Source organism: Terrapene carolina, unplaced genomic scaffold (genome assembly GCF_002925995.2).
Source record: "Terrapene carolina triunguis isolate 2854851 unplaced genomic scaffold, T_m_triunguis-2.0 Scaffold58, whole genome shotgun sequence".
Lineage (NCBI taxonomy): Eukaryota > Metazoa > Chordata > Testudines > Emydidae > Terrapene > Terrapene triunguis.
Window position 1 is genome coordinate 109555854 of NW_020664409.1, and position 19251 is coordinate 109575104.

The following is a 19251-nucleotide window of genomic DNA, read 5'->3' on the forward strand; positions in this document are numbered from 1 at the left end:
CATGAGGACCTGATGTGAAGCCAACTATGAGAACTGAATCTACCCCCTGGGTAGGGACCAACCACAGGACACACCCGGGTAGAAAGCTTAGCTGTGCTCTGAATGCATCGAGAGCGTCATTCAATCAAGTCTCACCAAGCACCTGAGGATACAAACAAGTATTTGTATTTATGTGGCTCTCCTCTCCGTGATGTCAGAGGCCCTTCCCATCACCCCACCTCTACAGGCGGGGAACAGAGGCAGAGGTAGAGCAGGGGTCGGCAACCTTTCAGAAGTGGGGTGCCGAGTCTTCATTTATTCACTCTAATGTAAGGTTTCGTGTGCCAGTAATACATTTTAACGTTTTTAGAAGGTCTCTTTCTAGAAGTCTATAATATAGAACTAAACTATTGTTGTATGTAAAGTAAATAAGGTTTTTTAAATGTTTAAGAAGCTTCATTTAAAATTAAATTAAAATGCAGAGCCCCCCGGACTGGTGGCCAGGACCTGGGCAGTGTGAGTGCCTCTGAAAATCAGCTCGCGTGCTGCCTTCGGCACGCGTGCCATAGGTTGCCTTCCCCTGGGGTAGAGGTTGCTTTTTGTCCCAGGTCAAACACATCGTCTGTGGCAGACCCATGAACTGAAACCAGCTGTCTCTTGAGTTCCAGCTCAGTGTTCTGTCTGCTAGACCACTCTGACCAGGGGACATCACCCAAAAGCACCGCTCAGCTCAGGGGTGACCCAGCAGAGAAACTCCTGACAGAAAACTGGTTCCACCTCCTCCCTCTGAGGACCAGAGTCCCGCAGCCCTGACTGCTCATTAACTGTACCAAACCCAGCAAAACTGGGCTCAGCGCACCCCGGCGGCCTCCTCCATACATTAGTTCTGGGATCTTGCTCTCCGCTTTTCCATGCACCTATTCAAGGGCCTGGGAAAAGGACTCTCTCTGGTTTTCACCCACGTACTGGAATGGGAGGGGATTGATAGGGTCCTAAATTGGCAAGAAAAGGCCTTGGCTGCTTTAAGAAAGCCTGTGCTTTCAGGGAATACAGCTACAGATATAAACAGACATTTACTTCCCAGCCGTCCTTCTGGTATATTTATTCCTAATACGGTTGCTCACTTCTAGTGTTAAATAAGGGCTTCCTCTCTCACGGCTCTGCTTCCCCCCAGGAAGGTATCAGGTCATATTTTGCTATCCACACAGAGAAATGCCCATCAAAATCACTGGGCGGCTCAGCATAATGAATTGATGGCCCATGATGCTGTACTGATGATGCTGTGTGACAGCACAAACTCAGACATGGGACTTCGCTGCAGGAGGAGCGTAGGAGAGGGAAAGGGCCCTTTAACCAGATGTAAGTGTCTCCAGTAAGTGTCTATGGTTGCACCGGGTCCTAAGTATGTAGGGGACGTTTAATCCCTTTCTTTGGGGCCCTTCTAAAAGCTTCCACAGTGCCCCCCACGGGTCCCTTCTTCCCTCGCCTGCGGGAGCCTTGGTTGCTGATTCATAGATTCATAGATTCTAGGACTGGAAGGGACCTCGAGAGGTCATCGAGTCCAGTCCCCTGCCCTCATGGCAGGACCAAATACTGTCTAGACCATCCCTGATAGACATTTATCTAACCTACTCTGAAATATCTCCAGAGATGGAGATTTCACAACCTCCTTAGGCAATTTATTCCAGTGTTTAACCACCCTGATAGTTAGGAACTTTTTCCTAATGTCCAACCTAAACCCTCTTGGTCTCACTCCTGGTGATTATGCGCTGGTGCATCCCTCCTGGAGTCAGCTCCAGCCTGCGATACGTGAATGTGAGTGTCACTTTCTATGGTGCCCTACACAGAGCAAAAAGGATCTGGACCCCAGGCTGGTGTTTGTGCATCTTCGCTGGCGCAGCCTGTCCCTGATGACAACCTGTCCTCCCGGGATGGGGTGTTCACCCCACACAAGCCCTGAGCAGGTTAATGTGGGCCAGGAATTTGAGGTTTGAGCGTTGGCCTACTAAACCCAGGGTTGTGAGCTCAATCCTTGAGGGGGCCATTTAGGGATCTGGGGCAAAAATCTGTCAGGGGGTTAGACTAGATGACCTCTTGAGGTACCTGATATTCTATGATCAGTCTGCCATTGTGATATCAGGACAGGATCTCTACCATCCCCTCTCCTTCAACAACAGGGATTTTATCCTTCCTTCCTGTTAGGATGACCAGATGTCCCATTTTTACAGGGACAGTCCCGATATTTGGGGCTTTTTCTTATATAGGCTTCTATTACCCCCTTGCCCCATCCTGATTTTTTACACTTGCTGTCTGGTCACCCTACTTCCTGTTGGCTGCTGGTGAGGTTGGGGGTCTTTGCCACCCTGTTTAATTGGCCAAGTGTCTTGAGAACTGTATCCTCCTCTCAGCAAGTCCCCCATTTAGTATTCAGGGGGCTAGAAGTTCTCCTGTCTTTCTTCCCAATGGGAACCACCATGCCATCATACACGGAGGTCGCCTATTCTCTGAGACTGGGCATTGGCCACATGTGGAGAAACCAGAGACTTTGGGAATTGCCCCCTAGGAAATGTGAATGAAATTTCATTCCCCTCCAATGTTCTGCAAAGAGCCCGGGAGACAGCTTGCATCAGGCACGTGGGCTTAGAGAGGCGTGACTCTGAGCTACTGTGGAGACACCTGGAAAATTCATTAAAGAATGAGCTTGTGTTTAATTTAAAGCCGGTGTCCCTGGTTATGATGGGTGTAGCGCTCGCAGAAGATTAGTCACACCTGAGCAGCAAATCTCCCCAACCCAGGGAAGGGTCACAAAGAGAAGGCCATCCTTGAGTCTAGGTGCTTTGTTTTTCTCCGTTGAGGTGTGAACCATTCGCCCAAGCATGCTGGACAATGAGGAAATGAGCGGTGATGTGGAGGGAAGTATCTCGGAGCACAGCATGACGGGGACAGGTAGACAGAGGAGGGGCATTTATCACAAATATCAGTGCCATGACTCAAAGAACCAGCTGGACCTGAAATGAGCGATTTACCAGTGAAACCTCCCAGCCCCTTGCGGTTGATGAGATAACTGAAACGGGCTATAAAGCACCGCAGGAGGAGGTGTCCCGTATTCTCGGTGCTTGGCTCATCCTCTGAAGATGAAGGCTTTTCTGGTCATCCTGCTGGCTGCCGTCCTGTGCACAGAGCCAGGTAAGACATCCAGGAGATTCCTCCGTACCCCAACCCATCTCCTTACCGCCAAGATAAACAGCTCTGGGAGTGGCTGGAGAGATCCTTAGGGTGTGTTTGCAGCAAAGAAAGAACTACTGAAGTCACTGGCTCCAGCTCCAAATATAGTGTATTGGCATTCTCCTGGACCACTTGATGGTTGATCCCTTGACGATTACCTGCTCTGTTCATTCCCTCTGAAGCACCTGGCATTGGCCACTGTCAGAAGACATGATACTGGGCTAGATGGACTATTGGTCTGACCCAGTGTGGCCGTTCTTATGTTCTTATGGACAGCAGACCAGTCCGTATAAGGATAAAGATGGTCTTCTGCATTCCTGATGGAAGTTTATGTGCTTGGGATTTGAGATGAGTGCTCATTTCTAGAATCTATCTATCTAGCTATCTAGCTAACTATCTATCCCCATACACCCCCTCTTCTATCTATCTATCCCCATACTGACCCTCATCTATCTATCTATCTATCTATCTACACTCCCTCCATTACCCTGGTATCTGACTACCCGACTACCTTTCTAATCTTTCTTTTTATGACTTTCCCCTGCCTCATACAACAGGAGGTTTCAGTTTACTGGCAGGTTTTCTTACTGCTTGGAGCGGCCTCACTTTGGAAACCAGTGAGATGCCTCGGGGCTTATTGACAGAGGGAGTTTAGAGAAGAGCAACAGAATGCATGGGGAGGGAAAACTAGACCGTCTAGCTTCTCTAAGTCATAGCCAAAGGGGGCAGATGACGTGCCTACAGAGATGTGTGGGAGAGGAATGGTTTAAGATGGCACAAGAGGGTCTGGCTAAGAATACTGAGATGGAATAAGCAAGGGAAAATTTAGGCTGAAGAGCTGGAAAAAGCATCCTGCCAGACTTCTTGGGCTGTGGAACAGCCTCCCAAGGGAATGGGTGTTAGGCAAATTATTTATAGGAACCATCCTGCCATTCTGGGTGATGAACTGGGCAATCTAACAGAGCGTGTGCAATTCTACAGCTCTGCGCTCTGGAGCCTGGGTTACAGCAGGGACAGACATGGGAGTCTGAGCATGGGGCGGTCTTTGGTTTATTTGTTTGTACAGCTGCTAGCGCACTGGTGCTCTGATCCTGACAGGAGCCAGTCTGCACTCCAGCCACTTTGTTATTAATAATCATCCTCGTCCCACGAACCCTGCCAAAGGCACCCACTCCGCACTGCACAATGTCAGGCCTGGATGTTGCCCTAGATCTGGGAACTCTGATCCCCTTGATCCGAGCCTGTGAACCAAGGGGACCAGTGCACAGTTGGCATGAGATTAGATCGGCTTCCTGGATTCATTTTATCCTGGAGGTCATTTCCTTAGTCCTGGGTATAATTGACACCCTCTCCCCCCTTCCCTCCCCGCCCCCCACACAGAAGAACCATTACAGGTTATGGAGCTTGAGTAACCCTCTTGACATGGGTGGGGAGAGGGGAATGAATTCCCATCTCAGATCCCATGGGGACAGCTGCACCCAAGGGGGTATGGACCCCCCAGGGAAGGCCACATGGGTGTCCCACCTAAGGAGCTGGCTGAATCAATGTATCTCTCCTGGGTACGCCCTGGCTAGCCAGCCTCACCTGGGAGCAGGAAGAACTTTATGCCACTGGCCTTCCCCTCCACGGGTGGTTGTGCTGGTGAAACAAAGCCAAGATTGGGAGGGGAAGCTGCATAATGGAACTTCCCTGAAATTCTGCACTCGGAGAGGAAGGATGGTCTGGTGGTGAGGGTGCTAGACCTGGGTTCCATTTTTTGCTCTGCAACAGACCTCCTGGAGCTCATCACTTGGCCTCTCTGTGCCTCCGCTCCCCATCTGTAAAAGGGAGATAATGGGGTGCTGTCAGGGTATTAAAGGTTACGAGGTGCTCAGATACTGTGCTGGTGGGGGCCAGATTAGTGCCTGAACTACATCAAGATGGGGGCGGTGAAATAAACCCACAAGAGTTTGTGCATATGGACTTAAGCAGGGCCAGATTTAGGGGCAGGCGACCACCTGGGGTGCTGAGCTCAGGGGGCTCCGGGCTCGGGGGGCTATTTTTGTTGTTAGCAACAAAAGGGAAAATAGAACGTTTGAAGTAAAATATTTCAGGTATTCCGTATGTGGCTTCATTTTTCACTAGAATGTTCTGGACCTTTGTAGAATCACGTGGAACCTTCCAGATTTTCAGAGAACTACATTTTCCTGGAACCTCCTAGAATGTTGTCACCACGCCCTCACGGGTATATAAGGGGCGGGGCGCCACCAGTCAGTCAGTGAGATGGGCTACCAATGCTCAAAAAAATAAACTATTCCAAAGTTTAACAAATGGTGGGGGGCTAGGACCGGCCCTGGTAAGGTGGAAGCTCCAGCCTTCTAGCTCCCCATCGAGGGTAAAGCAGGTATGTTAACTGAAAGTCCTCATGTCGAACACACCTGCCGTGCTGTTGGACATTTCAGGTGCACGAGAGCAAGACAGTCATCAGGTGGTGCTGGGAGAATCAGAATAATAAAGGTTAGCCCCAGTATAATGCTTTATGTTTTCAAAAGCACTGCCCTGACAGGCACTTCTCCTCCCAACACTTCTGGGAGGTAGGTAAGCGATTCCAGCCAGCGTAGTGCTGAACATCCAGGGACAATGCAAGTGGATTTCTTTAGGCACCTAACTCCCATCGATAGGTACCTAAGCACCACTGAGGATCTGGGCTTTAAACTGTGATTGTCTGCGCTTGTATCATTGACTTTGTTCAATGCACTTCACAGTGCTGCAGAAATCTAGGGCGTTGCGTCACGCTCCCCCAGGGCCTTCACACACGCCCAGGCGTATGAACCCTTTAAATTCACCCAGCACCATTCTACCCACTGGGGTTCATTTCCAGAGGGAGATGAAGGGTGTGTATAGACTCTGTGCTCGAGGGGGTTGCCAGAGAGCTGGTGTCACAAGTCACAACGCTGTCACACGAACATTGGATCAGTCTACACCTTTTGGGCCTTCCTCCATCCATCCCTGTTAAATTAAACATTGATGTCCGATTGTTAATTACTACCATAGCTCACGGGGGCTCCAATCAGGAGCGGAATGCCGTGGTGCTCAGTGTTATCAAACATTTTGGAAGAAATAGTCTATGTTCTCATTTACCAATAATCATCATCAGCATTAATAAACTGTTCTCTCCTTGATGGTCCTTATTCCTGAAACTATTTAGAGGGAACCTGCCCCAACCCCTCCAAAAATTGCCCATCTCCTGCCCCCTTCCTACACACGACTCTCTGGGGTGTCACCCACGGTAAAAATGGAGGGAGGGTCTTTTAAGCCGCGGTTTACACTGCAATCGCCCTGTCTGCTTGGTAGTGCGCATGAGACTCCCCGTATTGCATTCCCTTCTAACCCATCTTCCTCTCCTGCAGGTGGTTCTTTGACATGTTACAAATGCACGGCGCAGCTCAGCAACTCCAACTGTCAGACGGCGGTGACGTGTGCCAACAACTCACAAGCATGCAAGACGAATGTGATCAGTAAGGCAAAGTCCCAGTTTGGTATCAGACACTGAAGGGGCTAACACACAGACATCCCCCTAGGATGTGCGAACAGATCCCCTTCCATTGCAGCCTTTCCGAGATCCCTGTCCAGGGGCCGGGTCTCTTAAAGGCACAGTGTGTTACAGGAGGAGAAATGCTGACTGAGAATGAGTGGGGGCCAAAGCCTTTCACTTTATTCACGAAAGGCAGAAAGCTAACTGGGATGTGTAGTGCGTATGGCGTACACTGCTTTCCTGCAGCAGCCTCTCTGCAGAAACCACTTCTTCCCCAGTGCCCAGCAGAAGAGGGTGGTGTTCTATTTATATTGTAAAACCCAACCCATTAGGGTGTACCCCTCTCTGCCCATCTGGAAGTCTCTGGGCCAGATCCTCAGCTGCTCCATTGTCGTCAGTGTGTAGGACGCCCAGGGACACTGAAAGCAATTCTAGCTTTAGAAATTACCGGTTGGAGGAACACTAATATCCTCTGTTAACTCTTTCTTTCACACAAAACTTCCCTGGGTTAGACAGGAAGGCTGTATGGTTTAGTGGTTAGAACAGGGACTCATGAGTTCTGTATTGCTGCCTCTTCCGTTAACTCACCAGGCCAGATTTGGTAGTGAGGACTTCACCTAGAGCTGGTCTACACTGGGAGCTTACATTGGCCTCGCTACGTCTCCCGAGGGCGTGAAAACACCACGCCTCTGAGCACAGGCGCGGGAACTAGGGGTGCGGCAGGTGCCGCAGCATCCCCAGGTTTAAAAGTTTGCTGGTGCTGTCAGAACGAAGCAAGCATTATTTTGCGATTCTTGAAAATCCCAGAGCTGCGCTGCATCCATGTGGTGTGAGCGGGAATTGCGCTTTTCCACATTGCTTTTGAAGACATAGTTTACAGTTTCGTTAGCTGGCTTTCAGCACCCCCACTATAAAAAGGCAGTCAGGGGCAGGGGTTCCGGGGGCAGTCAGGGGACAGGGAGAAGGAGTGGTTGGATGGGGCAGGGGTCCCAGGGGGCAGTCAGGAAGGAGGGGGGGGTTGGATGGGGTGGCAGGGGGCAGTCTGGGGGAGGTTCCGGGGGTGGTCAGGGGACAGGGAGAAGGAGTGGTTGGATGGGGCAGGGTCCCAGGGGGGCAGCCAGGAAGGAGGGCGGTTGGATGGGGCAGCAGGGGGCAGTCAGGGGCAGGGAGAAGGGGTGGCTGGATGGGGCAGGGGTCCCGGGGGGGACCGTCAGGAATGAGAGGAGGGGTTGGATGGGGCGGCGGGGGTCCGGGGGTGGTCAGGGGACAGGGAGCGGGGGTATGTGGATGGGGCAGGAGTCCCGGGGGTGCCATCAGGGAACAGGGAGGGTTGGATGGGGCAGGAGTCCCGGGGGGGGGCAGATAGGAGGTGGGGGCAGGGCCACGACCCCCTCTCCTAACCGGCCCTCCATACAATTTACGAAACCCGATGAGGCCCTCAGGCCCAAAAGTTTGCCCGCCCCTGTCTTAAACTCTCTTAGACCCACTTTCACTAATGCACCTATGTGTAAGGAAGTCTGAGGTTTTGTAACTTCCACACTGAAGGGCCAAGAAAAAGTTCGTTACAGCCGCTTATGGTGTTCAGCTCTGAACTTGATCCCCTGTGTGTCTCTGGGCAAATTGCTTTAGCCCCTGTATTACTCCACTCTCCCATCTGTCAAATGGGGATACCCATACCCCATTAACTCACGGGGATGTTGTGAAGCTAGACGTGTTTATAACAGAGGAGCAGGACTGTCTCAGGCTCTGTGGTTGTACAGTGCTTGGGGCGCCGAACCCTGCACGGGGTCTCTGGAGTTATACTAATAATGCTTTGAAATTCTTGGCTAAGTGTGCTATAGAAAGGCAAAGGGTTTGTTATACTATGATTCAAGCAAACATGCCCAATTAAACGGGACTTTTTTACAAGCCAGTTCCTCCAAGAAATGCAACCTACTTTATGTTCTTTCCCTTCTCTTTGTCACTCCTTTGCGTAGGCTCCTTCTCGTGGTCGCAGTTATGAACTGCCTCGGCTGATTCAATGCAGTGAGACTTGGCTGTGGTAGTGTTTTAGAATTAGGATTACCAGCTAGCAACTGTGAAAAAACGGGACAGGGGGTGCGGGGTAATAAGCACCTATATACGAAAAAGTCCCCCAAAACGGGACTGTCCCTTTAAAAACGAGACGGCTGGTCACCCTATTTGGAATCCCCCGCGCAGTGGTCCCCAAACTTTTGACTAAGGCGACCTACCAACTGCATGTTATCTCTTTTGGGGAACCCACCATTACAGAGAGGGGGAAAGAAACACAAAATCAAGTGATTTCCACACTGCTAGCACCCCTCCTCAGCCCCCTGCTGCCACTTCCCTTCCCCTCCCTAGACCAGCCCGGCTCCCCAAGCCCCCTGCTCAGCTCCCCCCAGCCCTCCTGCTCTCAGTCTCCCAGCCCCCCCCCCTTGTCAGAGGGGCCTGAACAACTTGTACAGTGGGGGGGCTGAGAGCCATTGAACCAAACCGTAAACCCTGAGTATGGTGGAAACCACTTCAAGCCAGGGGGTGCCCCGCCCGCACCCCTAGTTCTAGCACCTATGCCTAGGGTGACCAGATGTCCTGATTTTATAGGGACCGTCCCGATTTTGGGGTCTTTTTCTTATATAGGCTCCTATTACCCCTCACCCCCGTCCCGATTTTTCACACTTGCTGTCTGGTCACCCTACCTATGCCTCTTGTGAATAGAGACCTATAGCAGGGCGCCTGCTCCACCCCTGTAGTTAGAGGCCTTCAGGCCTTAAGTGAGAGTGGAAAACAGGCTACAAGGAAACAGAACAGCCCTCCAGCCTGTTTCTGTTCTGGGAGAGAATTAGCCTCACCTTCTTCAAGATCCTTTTATCCAGCAAGGGGGCCCCACAATCCCAGTCTTCCCCTCCGTCAAGGCGAGAAGAGCACCCCTGTCTCCATCCCAGCTCCCCTCCTGGGCCAGGCCCCCAAGTCCCATATTCTACTCTGCCTGGGAGAGAGTGTGATCCTGCCACACACACACCCTCCGTGCAGCAGCCCCTGTCCTGGGGGCTGGGCCTGGCTTCCAGTTCCAGGCATTGCAAACTGGTGCATGGGGGTTTCCGTGCCAGTCAGGTTTGGCCCAGCCACCCCTCTGTCACCGGGCCCCCCAAACCTAAGTGGTGCTGCGGCCCCATGGACCAGGTCGCAGTGCCACTCGCTCAGATTTGGCCCGGCGCCTCCTCCATCATAACAGATGGGACGGCTGGGCCAAACCCGAGTAGTGGTGTAACGCCATGCACCAGGTCACACCACCACTCAGGTCGAGGGGCCTCTCCGGTAGGGGGTCCAGGGCAAGCTACCCTTTTTGCCCCCACCTCCTTCTGGGTGACCCTGGTGGGCTGGGGGAGTACTTCTGGGGCATGCACGGGGCAGGGATTGATGTCAAGGGGAGGGGCAGTGACAGGCAATCCAAGTAGACCCTTTCCACGGCTCCCCGCCTAAAATGAAACCATGTTGTCTTCCTTCCAGACGTCGTGGGCCTTTTCAGTGTCATCAACAAGGAGTGCGCTGCGTCGTGCGAGTCGAGCTTCCAGGACTTCAGCGTGGGAAAGCAGAACGTTTCCTGCTGCAGTACCGACCTCTGCAACCGCAGCGGGGCGGGCAGCGTGGGCAGCAGCTACGCCACCATGGCAGCAGGGCTTACCGCCAGCGTCCTTTGCGTCCTTCTGAGGAACGGGCTGTGAGGCGTGGGGAGGAGCCCTTCAGCCTGACAGAATCCTGGCGCCACCCCACTGCAGCTAGGATGCTAACCACAGGCCCCAGCTTCACGCTCAGCTCTCTCTCGCACGCTTATAGCCGGCTGCAGATGCCTCCCTGGCAAGAGCTTCGTTCCTGCTGTTAATTAAGAATCAGAAACTGTGTGTGTGTGTGTGTGGTGTGCCTCTGAGAAGGACGCACTGCTCGGCTGATGCATTTGTTGCTCCATCAAGTGCCCATCCGTGCGTGTGTGTTTGTGTGCCAGAGACACAGCTTTTGGCAGACACACATGCTTTGTCACTGTTGTCGGGAGCATGTGTGTTATGTGAGCTACCCTTTACTGTTGTCTAGCAAAGCAGAAGGCATGAATTGTACATACCAAACAGCTGGCGCCCTGGTCCGTGACTCTGGTTCCCGGGTGCGACTGCTGTACAAATAATAAATGATAACAATAAAGGAAGGGAAGCCTTGCCGTGTTTTGGGGACTCAGTACCATGCATACCGTGTCTAATCAGCTTCTCAGCTTGTCAGCAGCCCGCCAGCCTTGATTGATTATTAACTCCTTCCATGCTGCTCTCTTTCCCGGACCCGGGCCAGGCCCCTGGACAGGGCTGGCTCTAGGTTTTTTGCCGCCTCAAGCAAAAAAAATTTTGGCTGCCCCCCACCCCAGCCCTGGGCTCCCCCACACACACCCCTGCTGCCCCAGTCCTGGGCTCTTCCCCCCCCACCTGCACCCCCCTGCTGCCCCAGCCCTGGGTCACTGGTAACTCGCTCCCAGGGCGGGTCATCAGCATCCCGCTCATGACACTAGCAGGGGCAGAGGCTGCATCCACCCGACTCCTTCCCGGCGCCCGGGGGGGCCCTGACTCTGCCTGCTCCCCCCTCACCTCCAGCCAGTCCGGCGCTGGCAGGGTCGGGATAAGCAGCAGGGCTCCCGGGCCACACCTCAGCCCAGGGTCCCTCCAGCCAGGACTCCTGCCTCCAGGACTGGCCGGGAATTGGGAGGGCAGAGCCAGGGGGACCGCCCTGGCAGGGGGCTGAGGAGCCGGGGCAGGGCAGCCTCCAAGGGAGGGGCCAGCGGGGAACAGAGCTCCGGAGAGCAGGATGTGGGCCCTGCACGGCAGCGTCCCAGGCACCTGTCCCCTCTATGGCCCCGCTGCTGCTCCTGGCCGCCCTGCCGCAGCCCCTGGGCGGCTCAGGCCGCTTCGCCCAGCCCTGACTGCTGCGTTGGGGGGTGGCCGCCCTGCGGCACTTGCAGGCAGCTCCGTGTGCCCCGCGGGGTGGCCCCCAGCCCAAGTGTCCCGTGCTCCACATGTCGGAGCCCGACGGATGGCCCGCCCGGGCCCAGCGGCACGAACCACAGCGGCCCCAGGGCGCCCCCCACGCATGACGCGCTGCTGCTGCTGGACCCCAGTCTCGGGGCCAGCTTTGGCCACCCGCTGCGGCTCTTCCACCTGGACTTCGGCGTCAGCTTGGGGGCCGGGACAGCGTCTACCTGGGTGAGCGCCCTCAGGGCCGCCCCCCAAACAAAAACAACAACCACCAAAACAACAACAAAAGGATGGCCCGAATGCTGCCCCTGCAAATGTGCCACCCCAAGCACCTGCTTACTTTGCTGGTGCATAGAGCCGGCCCTGCCCCTGGAGACATTTTCACCTAGAGTACCCCAGCGCTAGGATTGTCTGCAGTTGTTCCCCTCGTCTGCTGTTCTGAGTGGTAGTAGCACCCTCCGAAGCCACCCTCCCTTGTGGTCTTTGGTTCTCTCTCGCTATGAATCCTCCAGGCTACTCCCTGGTACATGTCTGAAGGCGGTGACGGGAACAAGCTTTGCTGCGTGGCTGATGAGGTGTTTCCCTTGAAGCAGCTCCGGGGTTATGCACTGTACAAGGAAGAGTAGAGAGAGTCAACAAGCAGGTGCATATTTTCCATCCCAGCTGCTTGATTTCTGAGACACACACGCACATGCCCAATACCACTGGCGAGCTCCAAGGGGAGAAACCAGGGCTAGAAAATCACTGCCAAAACCCAGAGAAGGGGAGATACAGAGACTTGTCTGGACAGACTCTGCCTCCGTGAGATGTTCTCAATACCGCTCAGGAGCGGAGAGGGGATCCTGTCTAGGATCATCACAATATTTCCCCCTCTCAGGACTGGCCCTGGGATTTCTGGAGGCCTCTGCAAAATAGCCCACCTAGATTCCTCCCTCCTTCCCGGGGATCGTGGGAATTTCCCCTACCTCCCAAGCACATCCATGCCACCTCCTTGCTGCCTGGGAGCTCCCATTCAGGCCCTGGTGGCTGTCTCCTTCCCTCACATGTTTAAGGCTCTCTATTATCTAACATCCCTCCCAGTTTAAGTGGCAACTTCCTCCATAGGGAGCGGCTCAGGGCGATCTCTGGCATAGGAGTCCATCCTCACTGACAAAACCTGTTTGCCTGCCCACCCCTACCAGAGTACACAGGCAGCCAGCTCAGAGGATTGTGGCTGGTTTGCGTAGGATGCAGTGCATTTAGGAGCGAGGTTAGCCTCGTTCCGTAGGTGTGATGAGGGGGTCCCAGCTACTCATCGGCTTGTATTAGAAGGCCCTGGTTAAGGCAGGCGATTGAGTAGCAAGTTGGTATATGCAAGGGGGTTCTTTGGTACTTTGGGTTCCCCCAAGGATCAATTCTGGGACCAGGGCTGTTCAACATATTCATAAATGATCTGGAAAAAGGGGTAAACAGTGAGGTGGCAAAGTTTGCAGACTATAGACAGGTTTCAGGGGGGGTAGCCGTGTTCATCTGTATCAGGAAAAGCAATGAGGAGTCCTTGTGGCACCTTAGAGACTAACACATTTATTTGGGCATAAGCTTTCGTGAGCTATAACTATATACAATTAATCGATTATAGACAATCACTCAAGACACTTAAGTCCAACGCTGATTCAGAAGAGCTACAAATGGATCTCACAAAACTGGGTGACTGGGCAAGAAAAGGGCAGATGAAAGTCAGGGTTGATCAATGCAAAGAAATGCACAATGAAAAATGTAATCCCAACTACACCTACAAAATGATGAGGGCTAAATTAGCTGTTACCACTCAGGAAAGAGATCTTGGAGTCATTGTGGATAATTCTCTGAAAACATCCACTCAATGCGCAGCGGCAGTCAAACAAGCTAAAAAAAACAAAACGTTAGGAATGGTTAGGAAAGGGATAGATAATATCATAATGCCACTATATAAATCCATGGTCTGCCCATATCTGGAATACTGCATGCAGATCTGGTCGACCCCCTCTCAGAAAAGATATGGAAAAGACACAGAGAAGGGCAACAAAAATTATTAGGATATAGAACAGCTTCTGTACTAGGAGAGATTAAAAAAACTGGGATGGTTCCGTTTAGAAAAGAAGTGACTAAGAGGGGATATGACAGAGGTCTATAAAATCATGAGTTGTGTGGAGAAAGTGACTAAGGAAGTGTTATTTACCCCTTCACAGAACACAAGAGCCAGGGTCACCCAATGACATTAACAGGCAGCAGGTTTAAAACAATCAGAAGGAAGTATTTTTTCACACACCACACAGTCAACCTGCGAAACTTGTTGCCAGGGGATATTGTGAAGGCCAAAAGTATAACTGGGTTAAAAAAAGATCTAGATAAGTTGATGGAGGATAGGGCCATCAGTGGCTAGTCCCTAAGAGGGTCAGGAATGCAACCCCATGCTCTGGGTGCTGCCTCTGACTGCCAGGAGCTGGGACTGGACAACACGGGATGGATCACTCAATAAATTGCCCTGTTCTATTCATTTCCTCTGACGCATCTGGCACTAGCCACTGTCAGAAGACAAGATACTGGGCTAGCTGGATGACATCCGTTCTTATGTCTCATTGGAAGCAGACATTGCTGAGTTCTAAAAACCTAACTCTAAGCACTCAGACAATAGGTGTCATGGCCCCTACTGAACTCAATAGCAAAACTCCCACTCACTTCCCTGGGGTCAGGCTTTCAACCACCGTGAACAACTCAATGAAAGCCTCTCGCCAGCCACGGTCAAAACCCAAACCTACTATGTTGGGGGGATGACGGATGTGATAGAAACCGTTACAATGCCATGCCATGCCGTGGTGCGCCTCCAGCTGCAATACTGGGTTGAGGTCTGATCAGAATGTCGCCAAAAAAGTCGCAGCAGATATAGAGGAGATTCCAAGACAGGCTCTGACCATGATTAAAAGCCCAGAGAGATTTCTGTATGAGGAGACACTGGGAAGATGAGAACCGTTTTGCAAGGAGAGGAAGCTAAGAAGAGAAGCCATGAGAGAGGTGTATAAACTAATGAATGGTCTAGAGAAGGCAGATCGGGTGCTCCTATGTACCCTTTCTCATATAAACTTTCTAACCATAAGGGGAGTTCAGCGCTGGAACAGGCTTCCAAGGGAGGTTGGAGAATCCCCATCATTGGAGGTTTTCAAGAGCAAGTTGGACAGGGCTGGTCTAGGTTTACTTGGTCCTGCCTCAGCGCAATGGGCTGGACTTGATGACGTCCCGAGGTCCCTTCCAGCCCAACATTTCTATGATTCTATAAGACAAGGACAACGGGACACTGATGCACAATTAACTTGCGGAACTCACTGCCACTGTTAGAGGATCCCTGAGACCAAGAGTTCAGGAAGAGTCAAAGAATCAGACATTTACATGGCTGGTCTTCTTAGCGTATGCACAACATGCCTCAGGTGGCTCGTGACCAGGATTCATCTCCGAATTTGGTCTGCTGGTTGGATAATTAGCTTCTCCGGCCAGGGCCAGGTACTGACGGGGAACACAACATGAATGCTGATGCATGTGAGAACTCCCAGTTACATCAGTCAGGATTAAAACAATTCGAAGGGATATAAACCCACCTGCTTCAAGGCACAAGCCAGCCACTAACGGATTCGTTAGGAAGAAACTTCCCCTGTGGAGCACGGTCTCCCATCATAATCCCTTAGGGGCCTTTTGTACTTGCCTCTGAAGAGGCTGGCACCAGCCACTGTGGGAGGCAGGACACTGAACTGGATGGACACCCAGGCTGACCCAATGTAAAGTCCTGCTCAGCATAGGGTTCAAGCAATGGACACTTACACCATTAGGAACAATCAGTGCTGGAGCTGGGCCTAAGACCCTGGTCTCCTGCATGTCTGGCCTGTGCTTTAGCCACATGACCACAATCCATCCCCTCTGCTGCGACCCCATGACACGCATAGTCAGGACTGTCTCTGTCAGACCCTGCTGCTCCTTTCTACTGGCTGCTAAAACAAAGGGGCCAATTCACATCTGACTTCTCAGAAGCCTGCAAACCAAGGCTGAGGAGAGGCATTTACTCTTCACTGCCCCGGGCCTCTGCCATTGCCCACGCTAGTAATGTAAGGACACAAAAGCCTATTTACCATGCAGCTCATCTGTACCTACCACGCCCTCCTGTACGCAAGGCAGGACATGGGAGGTGGCCCTGTTTAGCGGCTTACAGTGAAAGAGGAAACTATGCTGTTCAATGCCCCAAAGCAAGATCCAAGAGGCCAATTCACCTGCCTTACCCTGCTCTCAAAATCTGCTCTCCGTTCACACAAGCTACTCTTTTCAGAGTGGCAGCCGTGTTAGTCTGTATCCGCAAAAAGAACGAGGAGTCCTTGTGGCACCTTAGAGACTAACAAATTCATTTGAGCATAAGCTTTCGTGGGCTAAAACCCACTTAATCGGATGCATACAGTGGAAAATACAGTAGGAAGATATATATACACAGAGGACATGAAAAAATGGGTGTTGCCATACCAACTGTAACGAGAGTGACCAATTAAGGTGGGCTATTATCAGCAGGAGGAAAAAAAAATGTTTGTAGTGATAATCAGGACGGCCCATTTCCAACAGTTGACAAGAAGGTGTGAGTAACAGTAGGGGGAAAAAATTAGCATGGGGAAATAGTTTTTACTTTGTAAAGCTACTCTGTTTGCTTATGGCTGTACTGTGCTTAGGGAGATGGGCCAAGGTCCTAGGCAATGGTACATAGGAGGCAAAATCCAGTAGTCGAGAGAAAGAGAAGAGGACATACGGGATATATAGGTGGTTGGTCAGCAGATGTTTCAGTTAGACTGAGCCCTGGGGCTGAGCTCAGTGGGCCCTGGCTGTTCTAGATGTTCTGCTGCCCCAGTACTAGCCAGCTACGGCTTAGGTTGTAGGACTGGAGACATAATCGGAGTATGGACCAGCCTCTCCCAGCCTGCCTTGTCGCTGGGCATTCAGCACAGAGCTCTGAAGCTGATGGGGGTTTGTAGCAGGGGGTTAGACTAGATGGCCCCTTCCAACCCTGATATTCTATGGTCAATAAGCTTCCCCACTCTATGCATGCTTTTGCAGTGTATTGTGAGAGAACTTGTCTGTCCTTTCCGGGCACCCCAGGCAGACATGAGCCTGAGCTACAATATATGGTAACTTTGTAGTGAAGACAAGGCCCTTTTGTTTGACTGTTTGCTTTTGTTGGCTCGCATTTAACTCTGATGCCTAATGAACATTTTGGAGAAAGGAAGGCTTGGTTAAAGATTCAACCCTTCAGTTAAGTTGTGAGCACTCAAGGATCACTGATCTTTTGAGTCCTTCTACGCCCACAAAGGGGCTTCTAGCAAAAACAGGGAGGGAAAGGCATGACATGCCTAAATGTAAATGCAAGCAGTGACAACCAATGCTTAAACACAAACAAACCACCACCCCTCTCAGGCCTTCTTCATAGATGGGAAAGAAGAGTGGAAAAAAGCAGATCCCCAATTCAAAAGAACCCTTCCACGACACGCACTCTTTGCTGTCTTTGCTGAAACCATTTGCCTCAACACCAGTGGTGAAATGGCAGAGCCGTTCATGGAAATTCACAGACTCGGGGACGTTCAAAGACAGCTGCTGTTTCCCTGCCCTTTCTAAGCCTTGTGCAGTGAATGGTTCTCCCTTGTTGAACTTAGAAGTTTACAGTAGAGGTGAGTTAGTGACATTTCTCAGACCGGGTGTTTTTAATTAAGGTGACCCTAATCAGCTTATGAGTCACGGAAGTTCAGCCTCTGGGGAAGCTGCATCTTTCACATTCCCCTCTGCTTGGTGTACTCCAATGAGGGACAACACCCAAATCACACCCCAACGCCATAGCCGAGTCTCCCTGAACGCTAGGAGGACCTCACACGGCGGGCCCGTACCTCTGCAATGAGCTGCGTCAAACCTCCAGCTTCCTCACCCCCAAATCTGGGAGAATGCCCAGGCACACTTTACCTGGCATTCTGCTTCCGCATGCTTCAGATGAGAGAGACACTACCCTTGTGCTTCCCTCACAGCTGCAATCTCGGGCCTGGGTAAAGATAGACCTCTGTGGATACATCTATACCGCCCACAGCAGCCAGTCGCAGAGCCCGGGGGGCTCACACTATGGTGCTAAAAGCAGCTGTGTGGATGTTCAGGTGGAGCGCGAGCTCTGAAATCCACCCACCTCCCTGGACTTCAGAGCCCGAGTTCTGGCCTGAGCCCCAGCGTCCACACAGCTATCCTTAGCGCTGTACCGCAAGCCCGAGACTTGCTGCCGTGGGCCGCCACAAAATGTGTAGACGCACCCGGTGTTGCTCCACTGCTGCTGAAGGGGGGTGGGAAGGAAACGGGTCACCCACTCCCCTGAAGATATTGAAGGATGTAGCGGGCAGAGGACCTTTGCAAGTACCCCCTAGAGATGGCCGGTGCGGGGAGCAAGCCTGCTGCCTGCCCCAAAAAGATAGGAAGGAATCTGCCCCCCAAACATTGTTGGGGAGGGAGCATATGGGCTACTGGGATCCCCAGAAACCATCTCATAAGAATGGCCACACCAGGTCAGCCCCATGGTCCATCCAGCCCAGTATCCTGTCTTCCCACAGTGGCCAAAGGCAGATGCTTCCAAGAGAATGAACAGAACAGAGCAATCATCGAGTGATCCATCCCCTGTCATCCACTCCCAGCTTCTGCCAGTCAGAGTCTTAGGGACATCCAGAGCATGGGGTTGTGTCCCTGACCATCTTGGCTAATACCCATGGATGAACCTATCTTCCGTGAAACCTATCTAAATCTTCTTTGAACTCAGTTATACTTTTGGCCTCCACAACATCCCCTAGCAATGAGTCCCACAGGTTGACCATGCAGTATATGAAGAAATACTTCCTTTTGCTTGTTTTAAACCTGCTGCCCATTAATTTCATTGGATGACCCCCTACTTCTTGTGTTATGTGAAGGGGTAAATAACATTCCTTTATTCACTGTCTCCACACCATTCATGATTTTATCGACCTCTATCATACCCCCCCCCAGTCGTCTCTTTTCCAAGCTGAACAGTCCCAGTCTTTTTAATCTCTCCTCATACAGAAGCTGTTCCATGTCCCTAATCATTTTTGTTGCCCTTCTCTGTACTTTTTCCATTTCTAATATCTCTTTTTTGAGATGGGCAACCAAAACTGTGCGCAGTATTCAAGATGCGGGCATACCGTGGATTTACAGAGTGGTATTATGATATTTTCTGTCTTATTAGCTATCCCTTTCCTACTGGGTCCTTATATTCTGTTAGCTTTTTTGATTGTTGCTGCACGTTGAGCGAATGTTTTCAGAGAACTATCCACAATGACTCCAAGATCTCTTTCTTGAGTGGCAACAGCTAATTTAGACCCCATCATTTTGTATGTCTAGCTGGGATTATGTTTTCCAATGTGCATTACTTTGCCTTTACCAGCACTGACTTTCATCTGCCATTTTCTTGCCCAGTCACCCGGTTTTGAGAGATCCCTTTGTAACTCT

At 51.7% G+C, this 19251-nt stretch overlaps 1 protein-coding gene across 1 annotated transcript; it reads left to right on the forward strand.

Moving 5' to 3' along the window:
- Positions 1-2855: 2855 nt before the first annotated feature.
- Positions 2856-10440, forward strand: PSCA (prostate stem cell antigen). The gene is made up of 4 exons (XM_026659986.1): positions 2856-2925; positions 3070-3165; positions 6594-6701; positions 10226-10440. Exons 1-4 carry the CDS (start codon positions 2856-2858, stop codon positions 10438-10440), a joined length of 489 nt encoding a protein of 162 aa, XP_026515771.1.
- Positions 10441-19251: the final 8811 nt, after the last annotated feature.

Excerpts from the sequence above, each read along its gene's own strand:
- PSCA (XM_026659986.1), top strand. The coding sequence starts at position 2,856 with ATGCTGGACAATGAGGAAATGAGCGGTGATGTGGAGGGAAGTATCTCG. Across the intron at positions 2,926-3,069 it reads GCACAGCATGACGGGGACAG|GAGGAGGTGTCCCGTATTCT; the intron begins GTAGACAGAGGA and ends AAAGCACCGCAG. Across the intron at positions 3,166-6,593 it reads CGTCCTGTGCACAGAGCCAG|GTGGTTCTTTGACATGTTAC; the intron begins GTAAGACATCCA and ends CCTCTCCTGCAG.